Source organism: Monodelphis domestica, chromosome 2 (assembly GCF_027887165.1).
Source record: "Monodelphis domestica isolate mMonDom1 chromosome 2, mMonDom1.pri, whole genome shotgun sequence".
NCBI lineage: Eukaryota > Metazoa > Chordata > Mammalia > Didelphimorphia > Didelphidae > Monodelphis > Monodelphis domestica.
This window is the reverse complement of record NC_077228.1, coordinates 506,942,038-506,955,648: the sequence shown is the minus strand read 5'-3', so window position 1 is coordinate 506,955,648 and position 13,611 is coordinate 506,942,038. Positions and strand designations below refer to the sequence as shown.

Here is a 13,611-nt window from a genome sequence, read left to right as displayed (position 1 = left end):
GAAGTGAAGCAAGAAAAGATTGTTACTAGGTGATTAATTGTTTTGGATTCCAAAATTTTACAGAGATAAATCTAGGTGGGGAAGAGTTTTGACCAGTAGTAGTGTTATGGGGGTGCAGATGTGGACCCCTGGGGTTTGGGAAGGATACCTTTTGCAAGAATGCAAGACTCCAAAACTTGGCTTAAAAACAAAAAAAGAGATTTATTAATTTAGAAAGTAATGTTGAGAATGGCCAGGAGGATAGCAAGGTGGAACAGCAAGAGGGGGAGCAGTTCCTTGGGAGGACAGCATGGATAGAAAAGCTGTCCCCCAGACGACCTCAGTTCTGGGGACTTTATACTCTTTACAACTGATGCTATGTCATGGTGTGGAAGAGACCTAGCGTGCTAGTCCCTCTGTATTTGGTGGGGTGGAGTGGGGTGGTCTTCAGACTGGGGTCTGCCTGGAGGCATAAAGATTCCTTAACAAACAGATACCTTGAGATGTAGCCTGATAGAATCAAGGTATAGCCTGGAGGTGCATCTCTCTGTGCATAATAGTTTGCCTGAGTTTCTGGGGATACAGTGCCCATGTCAGTAGGTGGGGTGCCAGTGAAATCCTCACTCCTTGAAATAGACAAAAACAAAGAATAAAGTGATTTTCTTTCCATAAGTTGTCATTAGTGCCTTTAGGATAAAATTCTAAATCATCAGGCTGGCATTTAAAGCCCTCTACAATCTGGCTTACACATCCCTCTGTATTAGAGGGTGGAAGAATTAGAACTAGCAGAAAGATTAGCTGAGGAAGACACAGTTCAGTACTTTGGAAGCCAGAGGAGCAGTTTCAGGAAGGATGGGGCTAGCTACAGCTTTACATAGATCAAGGAGATGAGAATCTGAGAAAAATGGATGTAGTTAATAGAAAGGCTTCTGTGGCTGTTAAGAATGGTAGGAACAAATTATAGGAAGTTTAAAAATGATTAATAAGAAAACGGAGTCTTATTTTGAGGGTGGCAGGGTGGAAGGAAGATTTTGGTTGAATGTAAGGGAAATTTATGAGCATACTTAATAGGTAATGGGGAAAAGGATTATGGAAAGGAAATTGCCAAATTTGGAGTTTAACAGACATTTTTAAGTGCCTGCTGGTTCTGGAATTAGAAATACAAAGGGAGACATTCAAATTCTAGGAGCTTTAATATTCTAGGCTAGAGGCAGTATGTTTACAAAATGAGCTGCGAGGAGGGGCTTTAACAACTGTTGTGGAATCTGTAAAAGGTCTCTTGAAAGAGGTTGTCTTAGAGCTGAATCTGAATTAAGCTGGAGTTCCCAGAAGCTGAGGTTGGGGAGATGGCTTGTTTGTGCCTAGGCACTGACAGCAATAAACATTTCTTTGGTGACTACAGAGGGCTGGGCACTGCTGAGCCCAAGGGGTACAAATGAAAAGAGAGTCCCTGCTGCATAGGAACTTGCAATCTAATGGAGGGAGAGAAAACACTAGTGGGAACTGTAAAGGAAGCAAGGAGGGGGGGAGAAGGTGCCCAATTTCTCCCGTTTGGAGAAGTTGAAGAAATTCCAAAGGAGAGCAGCCAGGTGAGGAATGAGCAGCTCTCCGTTGAAATGGAGGACTGGGGAGGCAGAGGGTAGGTAATGATGAGGCTGCAGCAGGTTTATAGACTGATGGGAATATTCCAAGAATGAACTTCAGGAGTCTGGGGGATGCTGATTGGAGCGTGTAAACCTCAAAATTCCTTAGATTTATAAATGTTGGAAATTTCACCATTGGGATATTTCATACTTGGAAAATTTCTTACTGATAGTCTATTGGAATGGGAACCCCATTGGCATGGGAGGTTCCTTTCTCTACTAATTAATATGCCTTTTTCCCCAAACAATTGTTTGTAAAGTTGATGAAAGCAAAACTTGGGAGAGTACATATTTTTTAAGTAGTCAAAAGGAAGAATATGGTGGTAGTGAATCAACTTGAACAAAGTCATTGAAATGGCTCCATCATGTTAGAAATAAAGCAGGAATTCTTTGTCAGACCTTAAAGTAAAATAATTTGAAAAAGTCTAGAAACTAGCTACAGGGGAAGGCCTGCTGATACAGAAATGGGCGTCCACAAGGAGAGGAAAGCAAAGAAGATTTCTACATAATAAATTTTTGTGTACTACTAAATGTTCTGTATATTTCTTAAGAAGCAGTGTTCCAAAAGAGAGAGCCCAATACCACCTTACCATTTTTGATAATTTGATTTTTAGCATGTACTATAGGTATGTATTAAATTCTTCACAAAATATCCTTTGTTGAGCAACAAAAAGATTGAAAAGGATTTCAGCATTGTTGCTTTATTCATACTCTATTATATAAGTCCCCTGTTTATTGCATATGTATTGCATAGAATTACTTTAAATACTAAAGAAAATTCTCACAACTATGCTATAACCAAACAAGCATAAGATGAAAACTAGGAAAGTTTTAAATTCACAGATTCATTAGGTGCTTTTTAAAAATTAACTTGTGATTGTATACAGTAAGACATCATCAGGAATTATATAGAACATTTGCATTTGAGACTTGTTATTTTTTTCTAACATGCAGATTAAGGACATACTTAGGAAATGACCTCATAAATATATTTTATTTACCAGCCCCAAACCCCCAATTTTTCTAAGTTTCTTGAGAATAATTTCTATACCCAATCTTGAACTGCCAAGTATTTTTTCAGCTCATCTCTTAGTTATGTAGTAGTCACATTTATTTAGAGGAAAATATATTTGCTTATGTAATATCTTCAATATTGCTGGTATGCCCTGACTTGACTAAAAGCACTTTGATTTTACTACAAGGTCCAAAAACAACATTTAATGCACTGTAATAGTTGACAGTTGTTGCTCCTTAGTATAAGAATTAATGTGTAGAAAAAGTACTGTTATTGTATAGTATAAGAAAATCATTTTGAGTGTATAATGTTTATATTGAGTAATAGAGCAATCTCTGAGCCAGGGAAGCCTTTTGGGGGGTTTTCTTTTGGCATGTCAGGAGTATGGTCATTTGTGGTCTGTTGCACTTCATGCTATTACAAATTTAATTAACCTTAAATAAATGAATCGAAAAAAAAAACACAATGTTACAAGGGAATCACCTTAAAAGACTGATATATATATTAATTTAAGGTCGCCAAGGAATCAGCTATGTAATTCCTAAATGAAAAACTCAAGTCAGCCGTCAGCCTTTTTTGGAGTTTAATTACAATAGGAGCAAGAAAGGAATTATATATATAGAGAGAGAGAAAGGGGAGAGAAGGGAATAGGGCTTAAATACCCCTTCTGTTTAGGCTGGGCCAAAAGGCCCAAGCCCTTAGATAGCTGGGGCAAAGAAAAGAGATCAGTCCCTATTACTCACGTGTCCAAAATGGAGAAACAGTCTCAGAGGCCCCCACCTTCAGCTTCCTTCAGAGCAAGCTTCCTCAGAGCCCAGGAACCACACCGACCCAAAAACTCAACCCCCCTCCGTCTCCAGACCCTCCTATCTTTAAGGACACCATCCAAGTTGCCTCCCCTCAGTCCTCACATCTACCAATCACTCTTCATCAATTTCCCTGTCAATGGAGGCTCTCGCTTAACCCAGGACCGCCCAGAGGTTTCTGGCTTTTGCACATGTCTGTTGAAGGTCATATTTTTCAAATGATTAAATCTTTACTCCTTTGTTACAGCCCTTTCTAAATCCTGTTAGGACTGAATAGGGTGGAGATTTATTCCAAGTATCTCCATTGTATCAATTCTAAAATCAATCAAGACTCAAAGAAATTCCTGTTCTATGCTTAAGCATAGGTCAAAGTCCTTTCCATTGTTCAGCAAAGGGTTTCTGTCCTAAAGTAATCTTAAGAAGGGAAGAGAAGGAACCTCCCATGCCAATGGGGTTCCCATTCCAATAGACTATCAGTAAGAAATTTTCCAAGTATGAAATATCCCAATGGTGAAATTACCAACATTTATAAGTCTAAGGAATTTTGAGGTTTACAATCCCCCCTGATGATCATTGGGAGACTAGTCTCCCCATTGATCATTTAACATAATAAATTTGTAGTTCTAAATTCACTTCTAACTAAAGATATACACAATATTCAATTTTCTAGGAGAAATTAGAATAGTGAGAGAGGAAATAGAAAAGAAAAGAAAGCAAAACCAATGTTTGCTAGGCGCATTGACAGAAAGCCAAATTAGGGGCAGTCCCTTTTGGCATAAATGTTACAATAAATGTTCAATCAAAAGTTCAGTCCAATCAATCACATCCAAAGTTCATTCTTGATCTTCTTGATGAAGTGTAGGTTTTCGGCATCTTTCTGCAACAGTTCATTCTCTGGATATAAAAGTTTCAAGCTTCTTTCTTGAAGATCTTTTCTCGAACAAAATCAAAATCTTTAAAATTTTTTATAACAGTAAAATCTTAAACAAAAGTCTTGGATTTTTATAAAAATACAATCTCAAACAAAAAAAATTCAAAAATTCTTAGATTTTAAATTAAAATACAAGCGGGAGACCAACTGGAGGCTAGTGTGCTGTAGTACTCAGATGAGAGGTTGGTTAGAGGGGCTGGGGTGTGAGTCAAGAAAGGAATGGATGCTTCAGCTGTTGAAAAGGCAGTCAACAAGATGGTACTAATTTGGGCTGAAATTCTGTATTGCTCATGTGACTGGGATATCAACAAACATTATTGAATTTCTGTGGTGTACCAAAGGAAAAATTAAATGTCCCTGATCCAAGGGGCTTATGTTGGTGAGTTGTTTAGCTGCTCTAGGCCTCAGTTTCCTATAAAAGGAGGGTGAGGGGACCTCCAAATGTCCCTTCCTTCTCTATCATAGTTTGTATTACTCTGATTCACACACTCCATTTGAACTGGCTTGCAAGTAGTCCCCCATGTGTGACACCTCCCTATCCAGGTGGCCTGGAATGCATTCTCTCCACATCCCCTTCAAGTTCTGGGCTCAGAAACCTCTTCAGATGGCCTCTCCAGTTAATACTCATTTTGCATTCACTTTGTATAGGTCTGTAGTGTATCCTTGCAGCAGACAGGAAGCTCCCCGAGGGAGGGCAGGGAGTAGTTAATTATGGTGCCCACCTCAGGGCCTGCCACACGATTGGCACTAATATATGGAATTGTATTATTTGTGTTGAGGCAGGAGGCTACTCCATGGGCCCCAGGAGGCCAGGCCTCCGCTGCCAGGGTGGCCTCCCCTACCCCGCGGACCTCCCCCTGGCAATGGCTTCCCGTGCAATGCCCACTTGTGCTGGGCACTGGACACTTGTTCCCGGGCTCTGGGCCTGGTGGAACAAAATGGGGCTCTTTCTCTTGCCCACTCCTTCCAGGGGGAGGAGGGGGAGGGAGGCCTCTGTCTGGTGTGGTGTGTGGGGGAAGGGCAGACGAATAGAGCATAGGGAGGCTGCTGGTACCCAGGGGCTTCTGGACAGCCCCGTCCATCCCGACCTCTAGCGCAGCGGGGAGCTGTTCAGTTCTGGCCCCGCCTCAGCGGGTCGGAGCTGGAGCGGGAGTCGGAGGCGGGCAAGGGGCGGGGCTGGCTCCTCCTCCGCTGGAGTCACGTAGCGCTGCGGCATCCGCAGCCTCTTTTACCCGGAGTCCCAGCCCGATCCTCCTCACACCCTCGGACCCCGCTTCGGAAGCACTTATCTCCTCTGGTAAGATTCGCTCCCAGGAGCCGCGCAGCTCGTGGCTCTGGCTCTCTGGTCCACTGCCGCTCCTCCCTGCCCTGGGGTCTCGGCTTGCCTGGCTTTGCGCGGTGCCTCAGCCTCCTTCCCAGCACGCGGCTTCTGACTGCTCCGTCCCTCCGTCCTCAGCCACTCACCGACCCAGCCTCTCCCCTCTCCATTGGGGTTTTCCTTTTTAGGTTTCCCACCTGCGACCCGCGGCGCCTTCGAGACGCGGGCATTCGGGCTCCCGGGGCTCCTTTCCTCCCGCTTCTGGCTTCTCCTCTCACCTTTCCTCCGGTGCCTTTTCTTCCCCTCCCTACTTCCCCGGTTTGGGCTCCCTCACTTCTGTCTCCTCCTCGTCATCTCCTCCCGGCTCCGCGGTCCACATGCTCTTTACAAGCCTTTTATCCTCCCCTCTGGCCGCCCTAACCTCCTGCCTCCCACCCTTCCTCCCTCTTTAATGTCCGCCGCCGCCGACATCTCCCAACCTCTTTCTTCCCCTGGCTCTCTCTGACCCCTCCCCATTTCTGGTATTCCCAGCATACTCAGCTCTTCTTCCCTTTTCCGATATACCTCTTGTGGCTTAATCTGCTTTATCGAAGTCTTCCTCTTCCATTTCTACTCCTTCCTTCCCCCCCCCCCCCCCCCCCAATCTATGTCTGTGTCGATGTTTATTTGAGCCACGTTGGGGCTGAGAAGGCTTGAAAGCTGCAGAGTAACACCAAGGCCCTCTCCTTCGGGGAGAAGGCTGTGTGCTTCCAGCAGAATCCTCGGGGGTCTCCCCTCAGGATCTGTTCTAATAGACCTTGACAGGCACAGTGGTCTCATTTGCTTTAAGCAAGAGAGGCAGAAGCTAGTGCCCAGCCTATGCCAAACTCAGATGCCACTGGCAGCTCTGTACCCCCTACAAGTTGTTTTTCCTTCAAGGAAAAAGGAAAGGAGACTGAGGATTTGGGATTTTTCTCAATTTATCCCTTCTGACAGCCTATGGGAGGACATCTTTTCATAGCATCATAGAACAAAGGATCTTGAAGGTCACTCCCCTTCATTTTCATTTCATTTCCTCCAAACTCTTGATTTGACAGATGAGGAAACTGAGACCCAAAGAGGTTAAATAAATGACTCCCTTAATAAGTATGCTAGTTGGAATAGCATTTCCCTTAAAGAACCCAGGCTGATGGGATAATCCTTTTCCTATCCCCCCCAGAAGCCCTCAGGTATATGCAGAGAGCAGTTTTACAAGATGGTGTGCTTTCCCACGGCTACCCATCCCCCTGTTTTTGAGGCTAGCCAGAGTGCTGGGAAGGGTGCCCACTGGGGACAGAGGGAGATGGATGTGGGATGAGGCCCCCTAGGCTGTGTACTGCCAGAGTGTGGTGCACTGCTCTGGTACCTAGGACCCAGGCCAAGGAAGGCCACTGACTCCTACACATTTGCCAACCCCTCTAGAGAGAGAAGTGATTTAATTTCATCTGGTCAAGAGGAGAGAAGGCCGCCACCATGCCTCAGACATACCCATCCTTGTCTGCCGAGCAAAAGAAGGAACTGTCCGACATTGCTCTTCGGATTGTTGCACCAGGAAAGGGCATCTTGGCAGCTGATGAGTCCGTAGGTAGGTGAGAGTATGTGTTCATGGTGGGAGAGGAGGAGCACAGTGCTGGTACAAGGATCCCAGAACAACTGGGACAATTGATCAATTTTCACCGCCTTCTTGCTCACCCATAGGCAGTATGGCCAAGCGGCTGAGCCAGATTGGGGTGGAGAATACAGAGGAGAATCGCAGACAATATCGACAGGTCCTGTTTACTGCGGATGGGAGGATCAAGAAATGCATTGGGGGTGTCATCTTCTTCCATGAGACCCTCTACCAGAAGGGTGATGATGGGGTGCCCTTTGTGCGCACCATCCAGGACAAGGGCATTGTTGTGGGCATCAAGGTATGAATGTTGGGTTCTGTGATGATGGGGTAGGATTATTCTAGATGGGGAGCACTGGGGAGATCAATTCTTCCAGGGTGACAGGTAGGTTCCTCTCTTTGGCCTCACCTCCATATCTTCTCCCCTACAATCTACAGGTTGATAAAGGTGTCGTGGCTTTGGCTGGAACTGATGGAGAAACCACCACACAAGGTAGGGAAAACTGTTACCAATGTGGGTGCCTGAGGGATAAGGGAGGGTCCTGCTGCAGGGGTGGGTGATGGGTATAGAGTGGAACATGTCCTGGAAGGTGGGTCCATGGAAGAATGGTTGGTATAATATTGGGCAAGGTTGTCAAGGTATATAGCAAGTGCTATCCTATGGCCCCAGGGCTGGATGGACTCTCTGAGCGCTGTGCTCAGTACAAGAAAGATGGGGCCGACTTTGCCAAATGGCGCTGTGTGCTGAAGATCAGTGATCACACTCCTTCTCCCTTGGCAATCCTGGAGAATGCCAACGTGCTTGCCCGCTACGCCAGCATCTGCCAGCAGGTTGTACATGCATGTGTGGAGGTTTCATTCTAGGGACCTTGGCCCCTGGGGTGGGAGGAACAGAATTCCATCTGAGGGGTTAGAACCTCATGGCTGGGCTACCATCTTGGATGGGTTGGGTGTTCTAGCATTGGCGAATGGGAAGACGGGTGTTATGGGACACTCTTTGCTCCAGCTTGAGCTGTTCTCCTTCTTCTGACCTTCAGAATGGCATTGTGCCTATTGTGGAGCCGGAAATCTTGCCAGATGGAGACCATGATCTCAAACGATGCCAGTACGTCACTGAGAAGGTAAGCCCAAACTGGGTGGTGCCACTCCAAAGGCTCTCAGACACCAGCAGACAGACAAGGGTTCCCATGCCCTTCTGTGCCCATCTGAACTCTAGGAGGCTCTGTCTGACTCTTGATAGCTTGGGCCAGAGTGGGGCACCACCCATATTCAAAAATGAGCCCTTTACAAGAGCACAACATTTATTGAGCACCTACTATATGAAGAACACTGACGGACGATTTAGATAAGATACTTTCTATCCTCAGAAGCCTACAGTACTTTAAAGGAAGGGTTAAGGCAGAAACAGTTGTTATTTCCAAGATTACACAAGAATTGCAACAAAAAGGGTGATGTGAGGAAAGTTATTACCCCTTGGGGTGATCAGGGTAGACCCTTGGAGGAAAGGGCATTTGGCAAAAGCTGAAATTTTGTTTTTAACCCTTACCTTCCATCTTGGAATCAATGCTGTGTGTTGGTTCCAAGGCAGAAGAGTGGTAAGGGCTGGGCAATGGGGGTGAAGTGATTTGCCCAGGGTCACACATTTAAGAAGTGTGGGTTTTAAAATTAATATATAATAACTCAAGTATTATATTGATAAAGTTTTATTAAAATAAAAAACTGGACTAAAACCTGCCTAACTCCACCTTGAGGAAGAAGAGGGGAGGGAGGAGTCACAGCAAACTTAAATACAATCAGGGAAATGTGAGAAGGCAGGAAAAGGAAAAAAGATTCTAGGTAATACAGAAAGGAATTTTTGGGTAATGTAGTTTTTAGGGGTTCAAGAATTTCCAACTATACAGAAGTGTCTAAGGCTAGATTTGAACCCAGGGCCCTCCTGACTCTAGGTCTGGTATTTAAACCACAGAGCCACTGTTACAAGGGAATCACTTTAAAAGACTGATATATATATTAATTTAAGGTCGCCAAGGAATCAGCTATGTAATTCCTAAATGAAAACTTAAGTCAGCCGTCAATCTTTTATGGAGTTTAATTACAATAGGAGGAAGTAATTAGAGATAGAGAGAAAGGGGAGAGAAGGAAATAGGGCTTAAATACCCCTTCTGTTTAGGCTGGGCCAAAAGGCCCAAGCCCTTAGATAGCTGAGGCAAAGAAAAGAGATCAGTCCCTATTACTCATATGACCAAAATGGAGAAAACAGTCTCAGAAACCCCCACTTTCAGCTTCCTTCAGAGCAAGCTTCTCAGAGCCCACATGAACCACACCGACCAACTTCTCCACCACCACCCCGAGTCTTCAGACTCCCCTATCTTTAAGGAAACCATCCAAGTTGCCTCCCCTCAGTCCTCACATCTACCAATCACCTGTCCATCAATTTCCCTGTGCCAATGGAGGCTCTAGCTTAAACCCAGGACCGCCCAGAGGTCTCTGGCTTTTGCACATGTCTGTTGAAGGTCATATTTTCAAATAATTAAATCTTTGATCCTTTGCTACAGCCCTTTCTAAATCCTGTTAACCTGAGTAGGGTAGAGATTGGAATAATTAAATTTTGATCTAGGCTTCAGCCCTTACTCAATCCTGTTAGGACTGAATAGGGTGGAGATTGATTCCAAGTATCTCCATTGTATCAATTCTAAAATCAATCATGACTCAAAAGAAATTCCTGTTCTATGCTTAAGCATAGGTCAAAGTCCTTTCCATTGTTCAGCAAAAGGTTTCTGTACTAAAGTAATCTTAAGAAGGTAGGAGAAGGAACCTCCCATGCCAATGGGGTTCACATTCCAATAGTCAAGACCCACTATCAATAGGAAATTTTTCAAGTATGAAATTTCCCAATGGTGAAATTTCCAACATTTATAAGTCTAAGAAATTTTGAGGTTTACACCACCAAGATGCCCCTTCAGCTAATTAAGTCAATAGAACTCAGAGGCACTGAGAATACCATGAGTGCTTAGGAGATTCCTTGGCCTTGGGACACAAGGACTTAATTTCTTCCTGGAAGAAAGATATACTCTAGACTCAGAGGGTCTGGAGAAGATCTGGAAGCAGGAGGTGAGGGGACAGAGAACATGTGACCACCCTCCCTCTCCTGTCTCTCCCAGGTCCTGGCTGCTGTCTATAAGGCCCTGAGTGATCACCATGTGTATCTGGAAGGGACACTGCTCAAACCCAACATGGTCACCCCTGGTCATGCTTGCCCCATCAAGTATACCCCCGAGGAGATTGCCATGGCCACGGTCACTGCTCTACGTCGAACTGTGCCTCCTGCTGTCCCAGGTACGCCTGCCCCAGAGCCAGTCAGGTATATCTTGGGATCCATGGGGCAGAATATCTTGAGGCCCCTTCTACTTTGGATCATGGGTTTCTGGATGGAAAGGACCCAAAAACCATCGAATCCAATTCTTTCATTTTACAGAGGAGGAAATGGGTTCAGAGTTGCAGAGGTAGTAAGTGACTGGTAGGATCTTAGCTCAGGTCCTCTGATTCCAAAGCCCAGGCTCCTTCCACTGAACTCTTCTTCCTTTCCTACCCACTTTGGGCATTGTAGTCTGTTGCCCTCTGAAGGAGTCTCTAACTTGGGGGGGGAATGAGGAAAAGTAATGTGAGAACCAGCCATGGATTCAAGAAGACTTTAGGTTCAAGTTTTGCCTCTGCTACACATTGGCTTTGTGATCCTAGAAGTGTCTGTCTGTCTGTCTGTCTGTCTAACTTTTCCATCCTGCCTACACCCACTTTCTCTGAGGTCTTTTTTCTTGTAAAAAGGACCACGGATGGGCTCCTGGGGAAAGTCCTGATTGGATTTGGAGCGCGTGGTTCAAATCCTGGACTCTTAAGTTATTTCAGGCCTGCTTTGGGCAGGACACTGAATTCTTGTGTTGTCCCAGTATACCCGGCAAGCTTTCTTTATCTGTCTGAATTCATAAAGGAAGCTCCCTACCCAAATGAGAAGAGATAGAGAGGGATGGATGGTCTAGTGTGTTCTCCTTCCTACATCGCCTTGACCTCACCCCTTCCTCTTCCAGGTGTGACATTCCTGTCTGGAGGTCAGAGTGAGGAGGAGGCCTCCATCAACCTGAATGCCATTAACCGCTGTCCTCTCCCCCGGCCATGGGCACTGACCTTCTCTTATGGACGTGCCCTACAAGCCTCTGCCCTCAGTGCCTGGCGTGGACAGAGGGACAACGAGAGTGCTGCCACTGAGGAGTTCATCAAACGGGCTGAGGTGAGGCTGCCACAAAGGGATGGGCATTTTGGTGGCAGGCCCCACTTCCTAGAGGGCAGAGCTGTAGGTGTCTTCATCCAGAAGGCACCTTGTTTTAGAAGAGGATGCTGGGTCCTGGGTGGTAGCAGTTTTGCTGATCTCCCTTTTTTTTTTAATGTTTATTTTCTTTTTTAATTTATTTAGAATATTTTTCCATGGTTACAAGATTCCTGTTCTTTCTCTGCCCTCCTCACTCCCCCTACCATAGCCGTGCAATTCCTCTGGGTTTTACATGTGTCATTTGATCTCCCTTTCCCTCTCCCTGGTTTTGCAGGTGAACGGTCTTGCTGCACAGGGCAAATATGAAGGAGGTGGAGAAGATGCAGGTGCCGCTGGGCAATCCCTCTACATCGCTAACCATGCCTACTGAGGCCGAGGACCCTGGTCACCCCTCTCCCTAGCCCATGCGACCCATACTAAGCTTTACCTATAGCCACTGCCATGAGCCAAATAGCTATGCAGAGCAGAGGGGACGACACCCTTTCCACCCCCTGCTCAAGCGCTCTAGCATCACTCCCTCCCCTGTATTCTTACACCTTAGGGAAGGGGGAAACAGAGAACCCCAGTGGGCAGAGACAGGAGAATTTGGGTGAGGAGCTGCTAGATATGAGCAGGACGGGCACCTGGGTTCCCACTCCCCCATGCTGTCTTTGTGTGACACCCCACTACTTGCTGCATCTGTGATTCTCTAGCTTCTCCCTGAACTTTCATCACTCCCAGAGTTTTGGTGTTGGACCCCAGTTCATGCCACATCTTCCACGTGGCTGTGTTGTGTAGTGCCTCAAATAAATGTTAGTGAGGTCAGAGAAATATCTGTCTGTCTGTCTGTCCAATTCCTCTATCCTGCCTTCTAGCCACTCTGAGGTCTTAGTGTTTCCTATCTTTCCCTGTAATAATAGGCAGCAGCCTGGGCTACGGGGTACCTGAATTTGGTGTCAGAGCACTGGGTTCAGATCTTGGGGTTCTCACTTAAGACATGTTGGTTCTTGGGAAGATCACCTGACCTCTGGCCTGTTTCCTCATCTTTCAAATAATGGAATTAGACTAGGTTATGTTTAAAGTGCCTCCCAGCTTCAAATTCAGGTTGGGCTCACCTCCTTTGTAAAATTTCAGCTCCTGGAAATATCCTACCTGTCATTTCTCTGAACCCTTTGAAATCTGCTCCCCAAACATCTAGGGTATGTGTTCGGACTATGGCCAAAGCCACATTGATGCATGTAGGTGAGGCTAGTTTCCCCCTGAAAAGGCATTAAACCTCTTTGAGATTTAATTGGCCAGTGGGATTAATTGAGCATTGATGTCGCTTCTGGCTAGATACACTGCCATGACAAATGGTGAAGTGAGGGCACATGTGCCCATCTCAATCCTACATCCTCGCTGAATGTCTTCGACATTATCACCAAGTTAGAACATCTACATGTGTCTCATTAAGTAACAATGATGCCTGAGCCTCCAGACTGGCTTAAGTTAGGTTTAACCCAGAACATAGACTGCACAGCTTTCTTCTCTATCACAAATCTTGAGATACAATGATCCTTATTTTTTTTTTTAACTTAAAAAAGCAAAACAAAACCCTTAGCTTCTGATATAGAATTTTTTTTTTTAGAATTTGGAATCTGCCTTTCCAATGCAGAAGAGCAGGCAATGGGAGTTAAGTGACTTGCTCAGGGTCACACAACTAGGAAGTGTCTGAAGCCAGATTTGAACCTCCTGTCCCTAGGTCTGACTCAATCCACTGAGCCACTTAGCTGCTTCTGGCGTGGTCACTTTCACTGAAGGTTACCATCATTTCAATTATGCTATCCAGTTCCTCCTTTATGAGGAGACTGAGGAATCCAGGGGACTTCATTGGTTTAGAGGAAATGTAGAGCTAGAAGGGACCAGAAAAGTCATCTAGTTCATCCATCTCATTTTATAGATGAAGATATTGAGGGCCCAGAAGCACCAAGTAACTTTTCCAAGGAAGGAAAT

The 13,611-nt window shown here is 45.4% G+C and overlaps 1 protein-coding gene across 1 annotated transcript; it reads left to right on the top strand.

Annotated features, from left to right (window-relative positions):
* The first annotated feature begins 5,374 nt into the window (after positions 1–5,374).
* On the top strand, positions 5,375–12,450 carry ALDOC (aldolase, fructose-bisphosphate C). The gene is made up of 9 exons (XM_001368654.4): positions 5,375–5,671; positions 7,133–7,295; positions 7,409–7,620; positions 7,758–7,812; positions 7,990–8,150; positions 8,357–8,440; positions 10,481–10,655; positions 11,402–11,601; positions 11,915–12,450. The coding sequence occupies exons 2-9, from the start codon at positions 7,184–7,186 to the stop codon at positions 12,008–12,010; spliced, it is 1,095 nt and encodes a 364-aa protein (XP_001368691.1). The 5' UTR covers positions 5,375–5,671; positions 7,133–7,183; the 3' UTR covers positions 12,011–12,450.
* The last annotated feature ends 1,161 nt before the right edge of the window (positions 12,451–13,611 follow it).

Excerpts from the sequence above, each read along its gene's own strand:
- ALDOC (XM_001368654.4), top strand. The coding sequence starts at position 7,184 with ATGCCTCAGACATACCCATCCTTGTCTGCCGAGCAAAAGAAGGAACTG. Across the intron at positions 7,621-7,757 it reads GCATTGTTGTGGGCATCAAG|GTTGATAAAGGTGTCGTGGC; the intron begins GTATGAATGTTG and ends TACAATCTACAG. Across the intron at positions 7,813-7,989 it reads TGGAGAAACCACCACACAAG|GGCTGGATGGACTCTCTGAG; the intron begins GTAGGGAAAACT and ends CTATGGCCCCAG.